The sequence below is a fragment of the Acanthopagrus latus genome, chromosome 13 (assembly GCF_904848185.1).
Source record: "Acanthopagrus latus isolate v.2019 chromosome 13, fAcaLat1.1, whole genome shotgun sequence".
NCBI classification, from domain to species: Eukaryota; Metazoa; Chordata; class Actinopteri; order Spariformes; family Sparidae; genus Acanthopagrus; species Acanthopagrus latus.
Genome location: NC_051051.1, coordinates 8523807 through 8540503, shown reverse-complemented (window position 1 = coordinate 8540503; position 16697 = coordinate 8523807). Strand labels below are relative to the sequence as shown.

Below are 16697 nucleotides of genomic sequence, written 5' to 3'. Positions count from 1 at the left end.
TTTGGCATGAGACATATCATAAACAGAGGCTCCGCTTCGTCGCCGCTGCAGGAAACCTGCCAAGGCTACTGCAGCGAATCCACAGGGAGAGGCGGGAAGAAAAAAAAACTCTGGGTAACACACAGTGAGTTATGCACACAGCCACAGCTCCCCGAGGTATGTAAAGGTGATGGTTACCTGCATATGATATCCTGATAATTGTACTAAAGTATTGAATTCCACTATGCTTAGCTGCAGTTTAGACAGGCTTCGTATAATCTCCTGTTTGGGTAGTTTATTCATTATTCCTTCCCAGTATTTGCTCCCCGAGGCTCACCATTGATAACAAGAGACTATCAGCAATTTAAGTTTTCCGAGAGCCTTTTCTTTGCACGCACAGATAAGGAAAAGCCCGATATAAAGTACAGAAGAGCGCCGTGAGACAGGTCATAATTATTTTAATAACTTGAACATCTTTAACGTCATGGCGGTAAAGAGGCTCTGCGCTCACGTTATGCTAAAGTAAAAGTCCAGGTGGAGGGGGATCGCTGGTGTGAGTGTGTGTTTGAAGAAAAAAGGAGAGAAAAGCGAAGATGAATCACTGTGATATGTGAGCCATAATACACCCTATTGATTTCTCACTGAGCTGATTAATAGAATTTGTGAGGCAAAGCCGATGAAGGTTGACGGCATAAACGACAAACCACCACACCACATAGAGACGTTCACCGAGAGGGGCGGGGGGGCAGAAAGGATTGGCGGATTTCTCTCCCGTTCCTTGGGATGAGCAGCAGAGCGTCCAGATTGTCAGGCGGTAATCTGACTTGAGAGGAGAGCGTGGCGGGACAGTGTGACTCGGATGTGAAATGTGCTGTGGGATCGTGACAGAAGGGACTTCTCGGAGGGGAAGTCACAGGCTCGAGAGGGAGACGGCAGCGAGGTGACGAGATGGAGTGAAAGTGTGACCGGAGGAGGATGATGGTGACTCCTGTGACTTGTTACTACTTGCTCTCAAACCAAGTCCCTGAGTGGATTTTACGTTATAACACATGCAGATTAATGTCCCACACACTGAAGGCCTGCTACAGCATGGCATGACTTGGAGCATGTCAATCAGTAGCTTTCATTTGTAGGCGTGAAAAACAGCAAAAGATTAGACAAACAAATCTACTAGCTGTTCGGCTTGCTTGATAATCAGTGAATCATTCAAATACATTCTAACACCCGAAAGTGCACGTCATCATGTTTCATCAACCATAGGGGCACCAAGGGGGCGCGTCCGCAGGGTTTTTTCGAACACCAGTCCGCCATTTACAGAAACAACAAAACTAAAATCAGTCAGACAAATTTAAGTATGTCTTTACCGGGAATTACTGTGAAGTATTGGGTGAGAAGAGAGTAAAATAATACAGAATTGGTTGGTAATTACATGGGAATTAAGTGTTTAGAATGTGTATTCCTTATCCCAGTGATTTCCCCGTCCTGTTGGCCCCCTGCCCTGCCTGTTTTAGATGTTTCTCTGCCCTACTTCAGTTACATCCCTGTTCCATTATTCGTCCCCGTGTATTTAAGCCAGTGTTTTCCCCTCATGCTCTGACAGCTCGCCTGTGTCTCCTGTGCTCCTGTGCCTGTTCCCCGGTCCTCATGTGTCCTCATGTGTCCTCATGTGTCCTCATGTGTCCTCTGTGTTCCCTGCTTTGTTCTGGCTTCTGGTTTGTCTGCAGTTTTTCTTGGCGCTTTCCTTTGCCTGCGTTTTGTTGTTTTGGACTTCTTATCATTCAAGCTGGATTTTTTCCTCTTTTACCTTTCTGCCTCTGTGTGTCTGCACGTGGATCCTCGCCATTTCACAAACGTTTATGATCAAAGAGTCAACATTACATTTTACAGGTGGTGGTTGTGGTTAAAATATGAAGCTTCGTAACTTGGCATCACCTGCTAACAGTCTGTCTTTACTATGCAATAAGGGATGCAAATGGTACAAATGTTAATGTTGTTAATCCCATAATCAAAACATTTAAGCTTTACTGGATAAACTCTCATCCTGATTGGTGTAAATGTATAATAATATAATGTTCCCTAAATATATGGATATCCACAGTAAACTGTGAAGTTAATGGATAGTTAATGCCTGAATAAACTCACTAACTGACCTTAAGAAACAACCGTGGAAAACGTGGGAACAATAAACCAGAGAAAGTCAGCGGCGGGACAATAGAGCACATCTTCTTATGCTTAAATAATGATTTTTCCTGCCAGAATGCCTATTCTCATTTTGATTTAAGCAACTACATTCAAAATAAATATATTTATTAATAACGGACGGAGCAGATGGCACATGCAAGGGAGGTCTTTATAAACATTACAGACGAGTAGATTAGGTCCAAGCCTAAAAATAAACAAAAACAAAACGGTGGCTGACCTCAGCTCATTCCAAAAATGAATACCCCTTTATTTCACACAGTGAAGTTTGATTTAAAACGTTCCCTGCACTGCTTATAAAGACATTTCAGTTTCTGACTGTTTGTGCTAAATCCTGGTTTCTACTGATTTTTGTATTTGAACTAACATTTTATTTTTATATTTTTTTCCTACTATGGACTGTGTTTAATATTTGCCAGGACTGTGCAACATGTTCTATAATGTGCCATAATGCAGCATCTTAAAGGTGTTATTTGTATCACTGCTGCTCAGTGCTCATTATCATCTTTACTGTTGCTTTCTTTGGCTGCAGTAACTTGCTGCCATTTGCGAGCAGCTCAGTTAGCCGTGGAGCTAAGTGGCCGTATCAGCTGACTGGAGACTGCCTGGACAGCACTCTCAGATCAGCAGGGCTCTTGTCCTCTCCTGTGCTGGATGGAGGTGTTTCCAGAGGACACACCAGAACACATCTGGTTAATCGACGCTGCTTTAACACTCGTGAGGCCCATTATCGAGCTTATATCGAGCTTATTCTGCTGAGCTCTGAATTTCCCCATTTTCCCACACTTTCCGCCAATCAGCTCATCGTCTTTCTAACATTGAACTTTCTACTTACATTAAACATTTAAACGTAAAAGTTTGCACATATTCTCTTTTGTATGAGGAAAATTAGAAGCACCGCCCTGGGCTACCTCAGTCGAGCGAAGCAGTGCTTTTTAAGGAAAAGCAATAAGTTCTGTTATAAAACTGAGCTCATCTCCTTACTGCATGAACTACCAGTGACTCTCTACTTCTGTATATACTTTTCAAAGCAGATGACAGTTTTTTTGGGATGTGTTAGGCATCGTGGATTTTCAATTGACCAGAGTACATTTTCAGTAGTCAAAAGCCAAAAAGCCACATTTTGAGCAGAAACCAAAAAACTTTGGAAATCTCTCCGTGCTGCAAGTGTTCTCCACATCGTTCAATGAGTGGCTCCAGCAGCTGTCTTTATGTGGTCACATTTGGGCCATTCTTATGGCAGACATAGCATGTGGCTTGTGAGAAATACACAGTGTTCTGTCTCATTCAATGGCCAGCACGATAACAAAGCACCCTCCATACAAACTCCACTTTACAGAACAACTGGATTTTCTTTTATCCCCCTAACAATACCCCTGTCTTCACAAAAAGCTGCAATTTAATTGAATCGTACAACTCCGGCTCATCGAAAGAACCTTGATAGCTTTTCTCCAAAACAGTGAGAATGTAAAAAATGTAAAAAAAATAAAAAAAAAAGTTTCACACACCTTTATCCCATAATTGCCTGAAACCACTTTGCGTGCACGGGCAAATGACACCTTAGTTTCCTCCGCAATTTGTGCAAGCTAACAAGACTGAGTCTCCGTGAGACTGAGGTGCTCAAAAGTGCACCACAGTTGCATTACATTTGCTGTAATCAGTTTTTACGTGCACAACCCACACAGACAACTCCAGAGCTGAAGTCATGTGCAGGTTTAGGAAGTGCCTGTGAGGAACAGGTAACCCGAGGTGTGAACGTCTCATTATTGCAGCATTCAGTAGAGACAGGAACACGTCAGCTAAGATGGAATCATATTTGAGCACATAACACACAGGTTGTTAGAAACAACGGCTGGTTCCAAAAAGCACTGAATTTTTTTAGAAGCAGGGACATTTCATAAGGTAAGCATATTTGTAGCATATTTGTAACATATTTGATCCCGCTAAGACTTTGTTGAATGCTGGCATAAGCTAATGCGTGATCAATATATGTTGATTTACCTTGTGATATGCCGCAGGTCGCTCCAGAATTTTTAATATCCATTGTCTTTTCAGTTGGTATTCGATTAGAAAGTGGTGAAATAACAACGATTTGTGAGATTCCCTGCATTTATATGACTCCTAACCTGGGACACAAGCAACAGGACATTTGCACTCCGAGTGTGACGTCCGAGGAAAATGGTCACCGAGTGAATATTGTCTGTTCATGGAAAAATCTTAGTTAATGGTTCTACGTCACCATACTTACACAACTCCTTTCTATTTCTGTGGCATCTTGCTTTGCCTCTTTCTTTTCTTTAAGCGTTTTACTTAATCTTTTTCATATAAGCTGTCACCGGGAGCACTAGAATTGATCTCTTAACCTGTTCCACCAGAAGTAAAGGCACGACTCCAAACCAGGCCTTTGAGGAAGTGCTGGATCAGTGTTTTCACTGGGAAACAGTAACTCCCTTTGGCATGCACTTTGGCCTTTTTAACTTTGCAGACCACTATATGCACAAAAATGCTTCATAGCACTATAAAAGAAAGGCAAAAACCCAAAAGGCATAATACAACCTCTATAATAAGGACATAATGCTTACAGCAACTTTAAATGTATTGCGTAGTGCGCTAGAATAATAGATATTAGATATATTGTTATTCAGCTGTTTTTTCAGACTAATAGGACATCTCCTCCATTGGTATCCTGGTCTGGGCCTCTGAATGAAACTGAACGTTAGAAAACAGAACATGGTAATGACTTTAAAAAAGCCAATATGCTACTGATATGCATACTAATAAGCAGCTAGTTAATTATTTTAAATGTGTAGCCTATAGTGTGTTACCATAAAAGATAGATGACAATTATGCCTGTTCACCGTCATCCAGATATTCAGCAGCATGTGTTGGGATCCAGGCTCCCCCAAGCTGACAGCTCTGCTCGTGTGTGGAAGAATCATCACTTCATATGCTGAATTAACTGCTGCCCATTGCTTCCAGTACCTGGATAACGTCTCGTTTAATGAGCTATGCTGCTGGATTGTGCAGCCACATCACGCAGGCAGCATCCCTCCTTCAGGTATTCCAGGTCCAAATACATGCTTGCATCAGGTGATGCAGCAGCCAGTCGGGCTGTGTGGAGCTGTGTGAATATTTCAGGTTTCAGCCTTCTGCTGCCCAGCGCGGGCCTAAATTGCCAAGTGCCAAATCATTTCTTGGCCAGACAGCACCACACAGATCAGCTGTTTCCATCGGGTATGTTGGCTTTTGTTGGTGCCATCAAGCGAGCACAAGTGACAATCAAGTATATGCACAAATTAAGTGTAACATAAAGCTTACATAAATGATTGGCAGTCAAGAAACACTCTATAGCACGAATCAAATGTAATTCAGAAACCTACAGTTTAATGTTGAAGTTGTCTTTGATGTGAGCATTTTAATTAAAATGATTTCCTTAAAGTGGAGGATCAAATACGAGAAGTAATTGCATATTCAGTAACTGTATTTAATGTTTTTTTTTTTTTTTTATCAAAGTAGTGTGCAATGGGCAGGTTGCCAATTTAATCTTTGTGTGCTGCCGTCCTAAACGAAACTGAATTACAGGCACAGAGTACGTAAAGACAATGCCTCAGCAGAAAGAGAGGAAAAAAGAAGAGGCTACAGCACAGCGGGAAAGATAAAGAAGCCAGGGGTTGGATAAACCGAGGTGTGCTTGGGGTGAGGGCACCCAAATCCCTGCACAGTCTGTATATCAAATAGTGGATAGAAACAGCTCGAGCATGCAAAAATCAGTCCACCTTGGACCTGTATGACTTTACACAGCCTGAAAATGAGCTCTAATAAATGTATGACGGCCGTGTTATGGCTCAATCATGTCCACTAAATGAAAGACTGAAATAGCAACACTCAATCACCAGTTGCAGTCTGTACTGGGACTTTAGCCGTAATCCACAGAGGCCTCGCAACAAAGGGTCAATGTCGGGTTTAATGTCATTCAACAATAGCCGGCGTCCCATTTATCTGCCTTGCAAAGGCACCGTGTGGACACACTCAGAGAGATCTCATGCATTATTTGTGAGACTTCTCATCATTTTTGAAGTGGAAAAACAAGCAGATGAATGCAACAAAACATGTGGAGCTGCAGCAGTTGATTAGTTGTCAACTACTGAATTAAAGCAACATTATGTCAAAACCATGTTGATGGTACATTGTCCTGTAATAGAGTGAATGGAGTCTCTGTCTCGACGATTCCGCCCCCTCATCATTTGCTTCTGCACTCTGTCACTTCAGTGACTTAACATCATTGTTGTTGTTGTTGTCTGACAAAATGTTACAGACCTGGGATTTGTATTTACAACAGTGGTGTTTTACCCAGAAAGCTGTGGGGGGCGCCAAATGGCACAAAATGTCAATTTCTACATAATGCTGCTTTAAAGGTGTTATTTGGAAGAAAAGACTTACCGTCCCCAATGCGTCAGCATTTGACAAGCTGCAAATAAAATCAACATTTCTTAACTTTCTTCAATTGATTCCAGCTTCTTAAAGGTCAATATTTTCTGATTTCTTTACTCCTCTCTGTGTCAGTAACCCAAATATCTTTCAGTTTGTGGACAATTTAGGGAAATGTCATCTTCGGATTTTGGAAACACTCAGACAGAGCAGACAAGAACTCCCTGCTTTAAATAATGTCTAAAATACTTCGTTACATATTCAACATAAAAACATTTTCAAAGTATAAAAGAATCGGCAGTCTAAAATTTCAGAGACAGTTTGAGGGGGCAGGGACAGAAACTAAAAAGGGCACTACAGTATGGCAGAAAGTCGTGATATACTTGTACTGAAGAGAGGACACTTCATCACATTTTGTCCACTGGAAGGGCATCCTAGAGAGCACTTCATCATGGTTTATCTACCATACGGGCATCCAAGAGGGCACATCCACAGCATCTCTTCCACCAGTGCCACATTAGCTATCGTTTTCTTACATGACTTTTCAATTGCTTATTTATAACAAAATATGAATAGATAGGCTAAAATATGATCCGAATCAATACTTTCTAACATTTTCTGACATTCTTGTAGAAGCAACATGACAATAATCGTCAGTAGGAGCCCTTAAAACTATCAACACAACACATAGAGAGTAACTGAGAAGTCATTTGAGGACTGGGTCGAATCACTGTATTTTATGATGTTGTTTTTTTGCTTAATATTTGAATAAGAGAATCTACAACCTCTCTAGACGGCTGCAATTCCTCTTCATTGTTTGTTTCAATCCTACAGAGTAACATCAGAGGTGGCACCGGTTGGCCCTGAGCTCTGTGGGGACAGATGTGTCGGGAAGGCTGTTGTCTACTTCTGAAGCTCCCTCTGCCATTGTTTCGCTCACAGTGTTACACAAGGCCAGATGTATTGCAAGGTAAAAATAACTTGAGGGCCTTTACATACAGTACTTATAGACATAAACAGGGAGCATTCATTGGCAGGTAGTGAACAGTGTGTGGTAAGGCTGCAAAACAGCAGCTGTGCAACAGATTCGTGCAATAACCAGATTGAAGTCTGGAGGGGAGTTGTGCGTAGTTTCCACCTTCCTGTAATGAAGTCAGTTAACACATCAGAAATCCAATCGTTTATTTTGCAATTAATTATAATGAAAGAATCCAACATCATGACAGACTCGTCTGATTTGCATCTGCAGCGGCTCAGATGTCTATTAAACAGCGCTTGAAAATAACTGCTTTTCTTGGTGTGATTCCACCTAAGTGCCTGCCAGGTGGGCTCGACACAGCGGGTGATATACTGGGAGCCCGAGGAGCTTTGACATTCACAAGACGCATCCATCATTTTAAGATACTAATCTCTAATGGGCTGCTTCACCTGACATTATCTGAAATTTTCCCTGATGCAGTAAAGCCTGCGCCTCCTCCGCCACTGAAATGATCCTAACAATTATGGTATTTGCATTTATTTCTGCAGTACAGAGCACGGGGGGAGGAGGGGGAGGTGTGTTTCATGTAAAGATTATTCTTATGTGGATCAGGAAACCACATTCAAGGGATGACAAAGAATTCTTGCTCCGGCTCGAGCACTGACGAACACCTGTTATCCAAAATGACATTACCAATAACCACAGATCAACAAGCTCAACGCTCCGCTGGGAGACTCCTTATCGAGCCACCGTCACATCATTGGCTTTAATGATTATAACTCAGAGGAATCCAGTTTAATCTACTGCCATGTCATTTTAGGAGATTCGATCATCAGCAGAGACAAAGACTGCAAACCGATGCCATAAAGTTACATTCTTGCTTTTCCTAAATCAACCTCTAATACACAACTTATGTAAGGGGGAAAAAAAAAGGTCAGTGATTTACATGATGTGGGAGATGAAATGGCTTTCACGCACAGGAGGACGTCATTTAGTTTAACAATTCATGTGTGATATTTCCATGATCTGGGACAGTCCGATCAATATTTGGGGAGATGAATAGCTCTTTCTGGAACGGGTCCAAGGCAGAAATTAACAGACCTGAGAGCATGATGTCATCCAGAAAAAAAAAGAAAAGAAAAAAGAAATCTAAGGCTGCTGCTATAATATCAATTAGAAAGTGGTTTTATGGAGCTCTTTAATGGGACTTTGAGGGTCACACACATATTTCCCACTTAGTCCTTTGTTCTTCTTGCAATGATGAGTAAACTGTCCTCTGTTCCAAGAGCTATTCACATGCAGGTGATTTGCAAAAAGTTACCACTTTATATATTATCAATACTGGAAAAGTGGACATCAGCACATCAGCAATGTTAAACTGGTATCCAGTTTCCTCTTGTGCGTCTTGTGTTGAAGGCTTCCTAACAAGCTATCGTCGTTTTTATTATTTCTTATTTTATTTTATTTTTTGATCAAGTTCTGCACACCGGGAGATCTCATCCAAAACGGAACACATACTCCCGAGTGGACAATGAGCCTCGATCTGCCTGACAATGAGGAATATGTTACTCACCATGAGTGAAGACATTGAGCAGGAGTCCAATGATCATCATCCTGTCCGGTGACATCGGAGAGTTGACTGTGAAACTCGCACCCGGCTCGCTGCAGCTCAGTGACCCGTCTCCTGCCACATCCAGCCAGCCTGCTCCTCCTCTGCTGCTCCTCCTGCTGCTCCTCCTGCTGCTGCTGCTGCTGCGCCCGCACGGACTGACGCGGATCGGATGGGTTTAGCGCACAAAGTTGGCCAAACTGAAGCGTGCACACCAATCAAGTTCTCGCGATCTTTTGTTCTCCCATTTATTTGTCGGATCCCGGTTTTATTGATCTCTTGCGGGCGTACTCGATAGAAACATTTATCCGAAAGAAAAAAATAAAAGTTTATGCTCGGCAGTCAGTCAGTCACACCACAGCCTCCCAAGTGTCGCATTTGGACTTGTGCGCAGCTCCACAGTTGTCCAGCCTCAGTTGAGATCAGGGCGCACAGACTGTGTGGCGCATCTCGTTCTTGATTGGCCCCTGAAAAGACTGAACGTGCTCGTGGGATGCGAACATGTTTCGTGTGTGTGTGTGTGTGTGTGTGTGTGTGTGTGTGTGTGTGTGTGTGTGTGTGTGTGTGTGTGTGTGTGTTGGGGGGTGGTATTGGCTTTAACACAAGGTGTAAATTATAGATTGCATTGAAAAGTCATTATGTTCAGCCGCAGAATTACACTCACTAATCCACTTAATTAACCGGGAAGTTTTCTCTCTCTCTCTCTCTCCATTTTATTGTGTTCTAATGGTTTCAAGGGCTGTTCAAAGCAAATCTCTGTTGAATGGGCTTCAATGGCTTTGACCTTGACACTGCATTCATAATAATGCTTTCAGTGGGGGAACAAACAGAGAGAGAGAGAGAGTCTGCCCTGTGTTGCCATTCGGAAGGGGCATGTTTCTGGTTGTGAATATTGTTCTTTTCCTTCCTCCGGGTGCCTTCATTTGTCCGCTGAGGTGAGCTTTAAATGCTCAGTTGAATGTGTTTACTCCTCCTGCCTTGAGACCGGTCTGCAGCTCCACAGCCTTTACCACTCCTATCAGCTTACAGCAGGACTGGGAGTGTGAAATCTTTACTTGTTCCACTGCTGCAGCTGACCTGTGAGTGGAAAGGTTTGGTGCACGAGAGGTGACACGCAGCAAGAGGTGCTGAAAGCTGCGGTACTCACCTGCAACACTGAGGGGTTTTATATCCAAACACACACTGTGGAGTCTTTGCATGTTCAGATTCTGTCTTCCATCCTCTGTGTTACTCCTTCCTGGGATATCATTTATGCTGTATCCCTCTGAAGTGATCAACAAGACACACAGGTGGCCTTCAAGGTTAAAAAAAAACAAAGACAAGTTCCACTCATTATTGTTTTTTCACTTTCACTTGAAATGAATCTTGAGTTCATTTCATTACAGAGCTTGCAGTGAAAAACTCGACACTAAAAACATGATTCACTAACACCACCGCTGCCACTCAGTAAAAAAAAAAAAAGAGAACAAAAGCAATTTCAAATTGCAGAGTGCACGCCACTGACCTGTTGTCCTCGCTGTAATTAAAAGGCAGCAGAGAGGGATTAGTGGATTCATTTACACATCCTGTTCAACTGGATGCTCAAGTGGCAGCAAGACACACAAGTGGACAGAGACCGTCATTAAAAATGCACATCCAGCCAAACAACAACAACAACAGCAAACGCATCTATTGAAGCAGTAACTATGGCAGCCTGAGGAGACCTCGCACTGCACTCAGCACTGCAGACTGAGCAAGTGGCAGTTTTACAGCTTGTCTCTCAGTGTGTTCTCATGTAAGTCAGGTTCCATTCACTGTAATCCTCTCCTGCTCCAGCTTCAGAGGATGGTCTGTGACAGGAGCCCTCAGAGGAGACTGGACTCTGACTGAGTGGCATCGCAGCAGCTCCTCCCTTTGGTCAGCACCGGGCATTACATAATACATGCACAGGTTACTGCTCAAACCCCAAGTCAACTTTCACTGTGCGATGAAGGTGTTTAAACAGCAACATGTTTAAATCAGAGCAGTCGGAGTTTCGTGTGGCCGCACTGACGATGGTTCGGCATGACATCTATCAACGAGGCCCCGGAGACAACTCTTTTCAACAGCTGTCATCAGCTTAATGAGAAACATATCTTGCTTCCAGTTCTGCTGTTCGATGAGGCTTGAAATAAAACATTAAGTAGTTTCATAAATTGTCAGAGGGGCACATGAACCACCACAACATATTGTCGCAACGCTTACATCTTGAGGAAGTCAAGCAACAGGAAGTCAACACTGTGTCATGTCGGCCCTCCGGATCAAGGAAGTAATGTCATTAACAGCACTTAATTTACAAAACTTTAATTCAAAGGGGCAATGTGCGGTTTTGGAGAAGAAATACAGTGTTGGTACTTTAATATTGAAATATTAATGAGGTAATAAACTTAGAATTTTTAACTGAATAACTGAATTCAAAAGCTGTTCTCAGAGGAAAATAAGGTAAAACTGCATGAAATTGTGTTGTTCCTTTAAGGTCAATTTGTTAATCTAGTTTTGGCATGAAAAAATACACACTTTATGAAGATCTTTCTCTTCTCATTAACATTTCTTCCCCACAACTACATGATATACCTTCAAGATGAATAGATGGATGTTTGTGAAGTTTGATTATGAGGGAATAAAAACTTCACCTTCTTGCATTTCCCATAAAGTCTTGGTGCTGTTTTATCTTTCTGCGCTCTCTCTATCTCTCTCTTGCCCTCACTGTGTTTTTTCGTAGGATTTCTCATGAATACATTGGCTCGAAAGTAGTCAGTAAGTAACCCTTTGGTTTTAAAAGGTCGAAGGTTGTGCTGTAAAGCTTCCACGCATGACCTTTCACACAACTGCACTGTGAAAATCTATACACTGACCTCAAGTGAATGTTAATAGATGGATGGGTCACAGCTAGCATGTGTTTTAAATGTGTTTTCAAAAAGGTTTATCCATCTAACTTCAGTAGATGTCTCTCACAACACAATTCATCCAAATCATCACATCAGATTTGTGATTTTCCTCCTGATATTTTCTATTAATTTGTCAGTGTTTTCAACTAACGTTCTGACATAATGCCCCTTTGAATGTGAATATTTTTCTGGTCGCTTAACTCCTCTATGACAGTGAATTAATTCATTTGGAGTAGGGGACAAAAAAAACCCCTACTCGGGCCTTCGAGGAAATAACTTCAACAGATTCATCAACAATGTTACTCTCCGTGAAATGCGCCTATTTTTTAGCCTACCTGAAGCATTTGGCCCTGTTTTCCCTCCTGAGAGGTGGTTTAGAAATTGCTAATCATGAAAGAAATGAATCTTTTGCTGATTTGAGTCTTCTGTATCTGTGATAAAGTCGCTTTCCTATCTCTCAGGAAGCTCGACCTATTGATCTTCTGAAGATGTGATCACTTTTGGTCTGCATAATCTTGCTTTGGATACAATTGATAAAATGCTTCGGAGTACATGCACTGCTGCCTTTGAATCTTTGAGTCTTGCCCTTTTGTTTAGAGTAACAGTTTGACTTCTGAACCCTCAAACTTTGTGATTATTTCCAGGTTTGTGGGGCAATATTAGAGATGGTCGATGTGGTCTCAGACTTTTTGACCCCACTGTGTGTCAAACAGAATCAAATAAATGTACAGTAGGTACTTCTTTGCACACACAGGCCCAAAACACACGCGCACAAACAGAAGCTTGGCGTTCACTTGCATTAATCTAAGGAGAGATGTCAGATCGACTGGGCTGCCCAGTAATCAGGTGGCCTTCAGTGTCATGCTCAAGGGCACCTTGTCAGTGCCCAGGAGGTGAACTGGCACCTCTCTAGCTACCGGTATGCACTCTGCACTAGATTGGTACACTGATGTGCTGTATTCAATTCAATTCAATTCAAAAAACTTTATTTGTCCCCAGGGGTCAATTAAGGGATCACAAGGGTGTAGTAAAATGAAAAAGTGTACATACACAGGTTTGTCATAGATATATATTGTTAAAGACAACCAGTTATGGACAGATGATGAGACAGGTGATGTACGTAACTACAGATAGACAGACAGTCAGGTGTTTAATTAAGTTCAGTTCATTTCATAAGTATTAAGACTATGTGGGACATTCACGAGCTAAATTAAATCAGTCTCTTGCTGCCCTCTAGTGGACAACTGTGATGAAGCCCCGCTATGAATGAATGAAACTTTTATTTTGGAATGTATGCAGCACTTGTCGCCAGCCAGAAAAAAACGCAGTGTTACAAACCAGCCCTTCGTCGAAACCCCGAGACGTGACGTTGCAACAGGTGAGCCTCACGAGCCCCCCTGTGCTGTGTGAGCAGAGCAGGTGTGGACACGTGACTGACTCTGTGCTGCTCAAGAACATTTTCTCGTTATTGATCAATTCACCACACATCTGCAGTGCCATCCAGGGTTTTTTTTTCTTTCTTTCTTGAAAACAGCACACACACTCGAGTGCTACTTAAAAACACCCAGCCCCCAACATGCTGCAACAACAACTCACGTGCAGGTATTAATAATTTATATGTCAGGTTATATAAAACAGTTGATTCAGGGGAACTGCACCTCAGAGCAGTGCTGCAGTTCGTTGTGGTGTTTTTTTCAAAATGGTCGTCACATTTGACAGGGAGCTGCCGTGTAATGGTTAACGTGTTGTGGGTTATAATGGTGGACACGGGCCTGTGAAGTCCTTGAAGGTCTGAGCTCTGAACGACCCCGTGACTTTCCTCAAGTGTGATGTACAGAACAAGCTAGCTGCCAAGCCGCTGTCTCCATTGGTCCGTGGGCGTGAACAGAGCACAGGGAGCCAAATAAGACCATACAGGACACACGAACTCGTCTGCTTTTCTGTCTAAATTTAGTTGCCACACGTGTATTGTGTAATGTCAGGATTTACAATTAATGTGGGTGATTTACTTGCCGGGGCAGAGAAAATAACGCATAGTGACGACATCACTATCTCGGCAGTTTAATTGGCGGCTAGTCCCGTGACAGCGCCTGATTGGCTAATACCTCGAATCTCAGTTCCCGTGTTTTATCGCGATCCATTGTGTTACATAAATCCGCAACGCGGCTACACAATCGGCCATTTCGTCGGTGCGGGCTAACAGCTGTAGAGGGCAGTGGGGTATATCTCGAGTACTGGTTATTTGAAAGGTGCACCAAGAAAATCGGAACCATGAGTGAGACAGCTATCTCCTTCGCCAAGGATTTCTTGGCCGGTGGCATCTCCGCCGCCATCTCCAAAACAGCCGTCGCTCCAATTGAGAGAGTGAAGCTGCTCCTTCAGGTAAAACTCTCTCTTCCGGAAGGCTCCCTGCGTTAGCCGGCTAGCTTGTGTGAGCTCGCTAGCTGCCATTGGAGAAAGTCATTCACGTTATCTCTGCTGGCTGACACTGCTGACCGGCAAGCTCAGAGTTGTACGCAGTTCTGTGGCATTTGGTTGTGTGGAAGAAGTGAACGCTATTAAGGTGATGTGTTAAAGGATTTAAGGTCACCATGGGATGCGAAATGACCTACACGAGCTTGGATGCTAATGTTAGCTTCCCACGTTAACCTTAGCCGGCATAGCTAACAAAGGACAAACGCTCGTAGTGGTTCTGGGACATTGTGTACAAATGTGTGGCATCACCTCTGGTTCATTAACAACCCAACTATACTGTAGGTACCTTAAGAAAGGCTACATGTCGGTTAAATTTAAGCGTATATGACGAAGGAATCTGACAGGCGGCTAATGTAACTCTTGATGTTGGCTAGCGCAGAGAGGGAAGGCTGCACCGAGGCCCTGGGACAGTCATTCATAGCCGGGTCAACTAGTTTTCCACCCTTTTTCATTTGAACCTGCATTATTACATTACTCCAGAGTAATTTACATAACCTGAACTTGCTCCTGTGCTCAACCATGCCTTTGTTTTATTGGGTTAATGAAAGAGGATGTCCTCTGCATTAAAAACTGTTGAGTGATTCAAGATGGAAGCCCCTACCATTCGATTGCTAGTAAAGACTGATATTTGTTAAATTGCACTTCAGAGGAGGGTTTTGCTTAAACTTTTACCGTTGTAACCTGTACCAAGGTCACAACAAGGAGACCTTGTGCTTAACAAACTGATCAGTTAATTGGCTTCCCTAATTGAAACTTAAAAATTAAACTTTCTTTTTCTTTCTTTCTTTCTTTCTTTCAGGTCCAGCATGCCAGCAAGCAGATCACCGCAGATAAGCAGTACAAGGGTATCATGGACTGTATCACCCGTATCCCCAAGGAGCAGGGATTCCTCTCCTTCTGGAGAGGTAACCTTGCCAATGTCATCAGATATTTCCCCACCCAGGCCCTCAACTTCGCCTTCAAGGACAAGTACAAGAAGATCTTCCTTGATGGCGTCGACAAGCGCACCCAGTTCTGGAGGTACTTTGCCGGTAACCTGGCCTCCGGTGGCGCCGCCGGAGCCACCTCCCTCTGTTTCGTGTACCCCCTCGACTTCGCCCGTACCCGTCTTGCTGCTGATGTGGGAAAGGCTGGAGCTGCAAGAGAGTTCAATGGTCTGGGTGACTGCCTGGCCAAAATCTTCAAGTCTGATGGTCTGAAGGGCCTGTACCAGGGCTTCAATGTCTCTGTTCAGGGCATCATCATCTACAGGGCTGCTTACTTTGGCATCTATGACACAGCCAAGGGTATGTTGATTTGGCACTGATTTACAGTTAAAACTTGAATAGGCTGGTCTGCTGCTTCTAGATCTCTAATGTTTCCCTCTTTTGTTGACAGGCATGCTCCCAGATCCCAAGAACACCCACATTTTGGTGAGCTGGATGATCGCTCAGTCTGTCACAGCTGTTGCTGGCCTAACCTCATACCCCTTCGACACTGTCCGTAGACGTATGATGATGCAGTCTGGTCGCAAAGGAGGTGAGTTTAGTTTTGTTGATGGAAGCCGCTGCAGTTGAGCTGACATACTGTTGAAAGACATAACTGATGTGTGGTTTCTTGATCATGCATTCAGTGGACTAATTTTTAATTTTTCTGTGTATATTACTTCTGGTCACATCTAATTTTGTCAATTTTTTTTTTTCTCCTTTCTCAGCTGACATCATGTACACCGGCACCATTGACTGCTGGCGTAAGATCGCACGTGATGAGGGTGGCAAGGCTTTCTTCAAGGGAGCTTGGTCCAACGTGCTCAGAGGCATGGGCGGCGCCTTTGTGCTGGTGTTGTACGATGAGCTGAAGAAAGTCATGTAAATTGTCATATTGTCACGTCACTGTCCAATTTGGCTAAATGTAATAACTTTCCATTTCTATGGACTCTGCATTCTGCCTTATTTATGGGAACAAACTAGTGTCTCACCCCTAGCTGTGGGCGATGGCTGTACGTTGTGCATCTTTATGATTTTAAACGTTCCACACCCTCTTTACCAATGTCATTCCTGTTAAAGAAATCTGATACCTCCTGTCATTCACTAGGTTTGTATGGTCCCAAGTTGAATAAATCTATTCTGGGGAACAAACTAAA

At 43.0% G+C, this 16697-nt stretch overlaps 2 protein-coding genes across 5 annotated transcripts in view; one reads left to right on the top strand and one right to left on the bottom strand.

Moving 5' to 3' along the window:
• LOC119030690 (GDNF family receptor alpha-4-like) overlaps positions 1–10839 on the bottom strand; it is a 28366-nt gene extending 17527 nt beyond the window's left edge. The window contains exons 1-3 of one of the 4 annotated variants that reach the window (XM_037118464.1): positions 10699–10839; positions 10342–10488; positions 9159–10271 (exon numbers count right to left, since the gene is read on the bottom strand). In XM_037118464.1, the coding sequence (XP_036974359.1) occupies positions 9159–9213 (55 nt within the window). In that variant the 5' untranslated portion in view covers positions 9214–10271; positions 10342–10488; positions 10699–10839. The remainder of the gene's footprint in view (positions 1–9158; positions 10272–10341; positions 10489–10698) is intronic. The other 3 variants (XM_037118465.1, XM_037118462.1, XM_037118463.1) reach the window with 3 other exon arrangements.
• A 3430-nt stretch (positions 10840–14269) lies between these two features.
• On the top strand, positions 14270–16697 carry si:dkey-251i10.1 (uncharacterized protein LOC100038774 homolog). Its single transcript, XM_037119926.1, has 4 exons — positions 14270–14482; positions 15375–15861; positions 15953–16093; positions 16269–16697. Exons 1-4 carry the CDS (start codon positions 14372–14374, stop codon positions 16424–16426), a joined length of 897 nt encoding a protein of 298 aa, XP_036975821.1. The 5' UTR covers positions 14270–14371; the 3' UTR covers positions 16427–16697.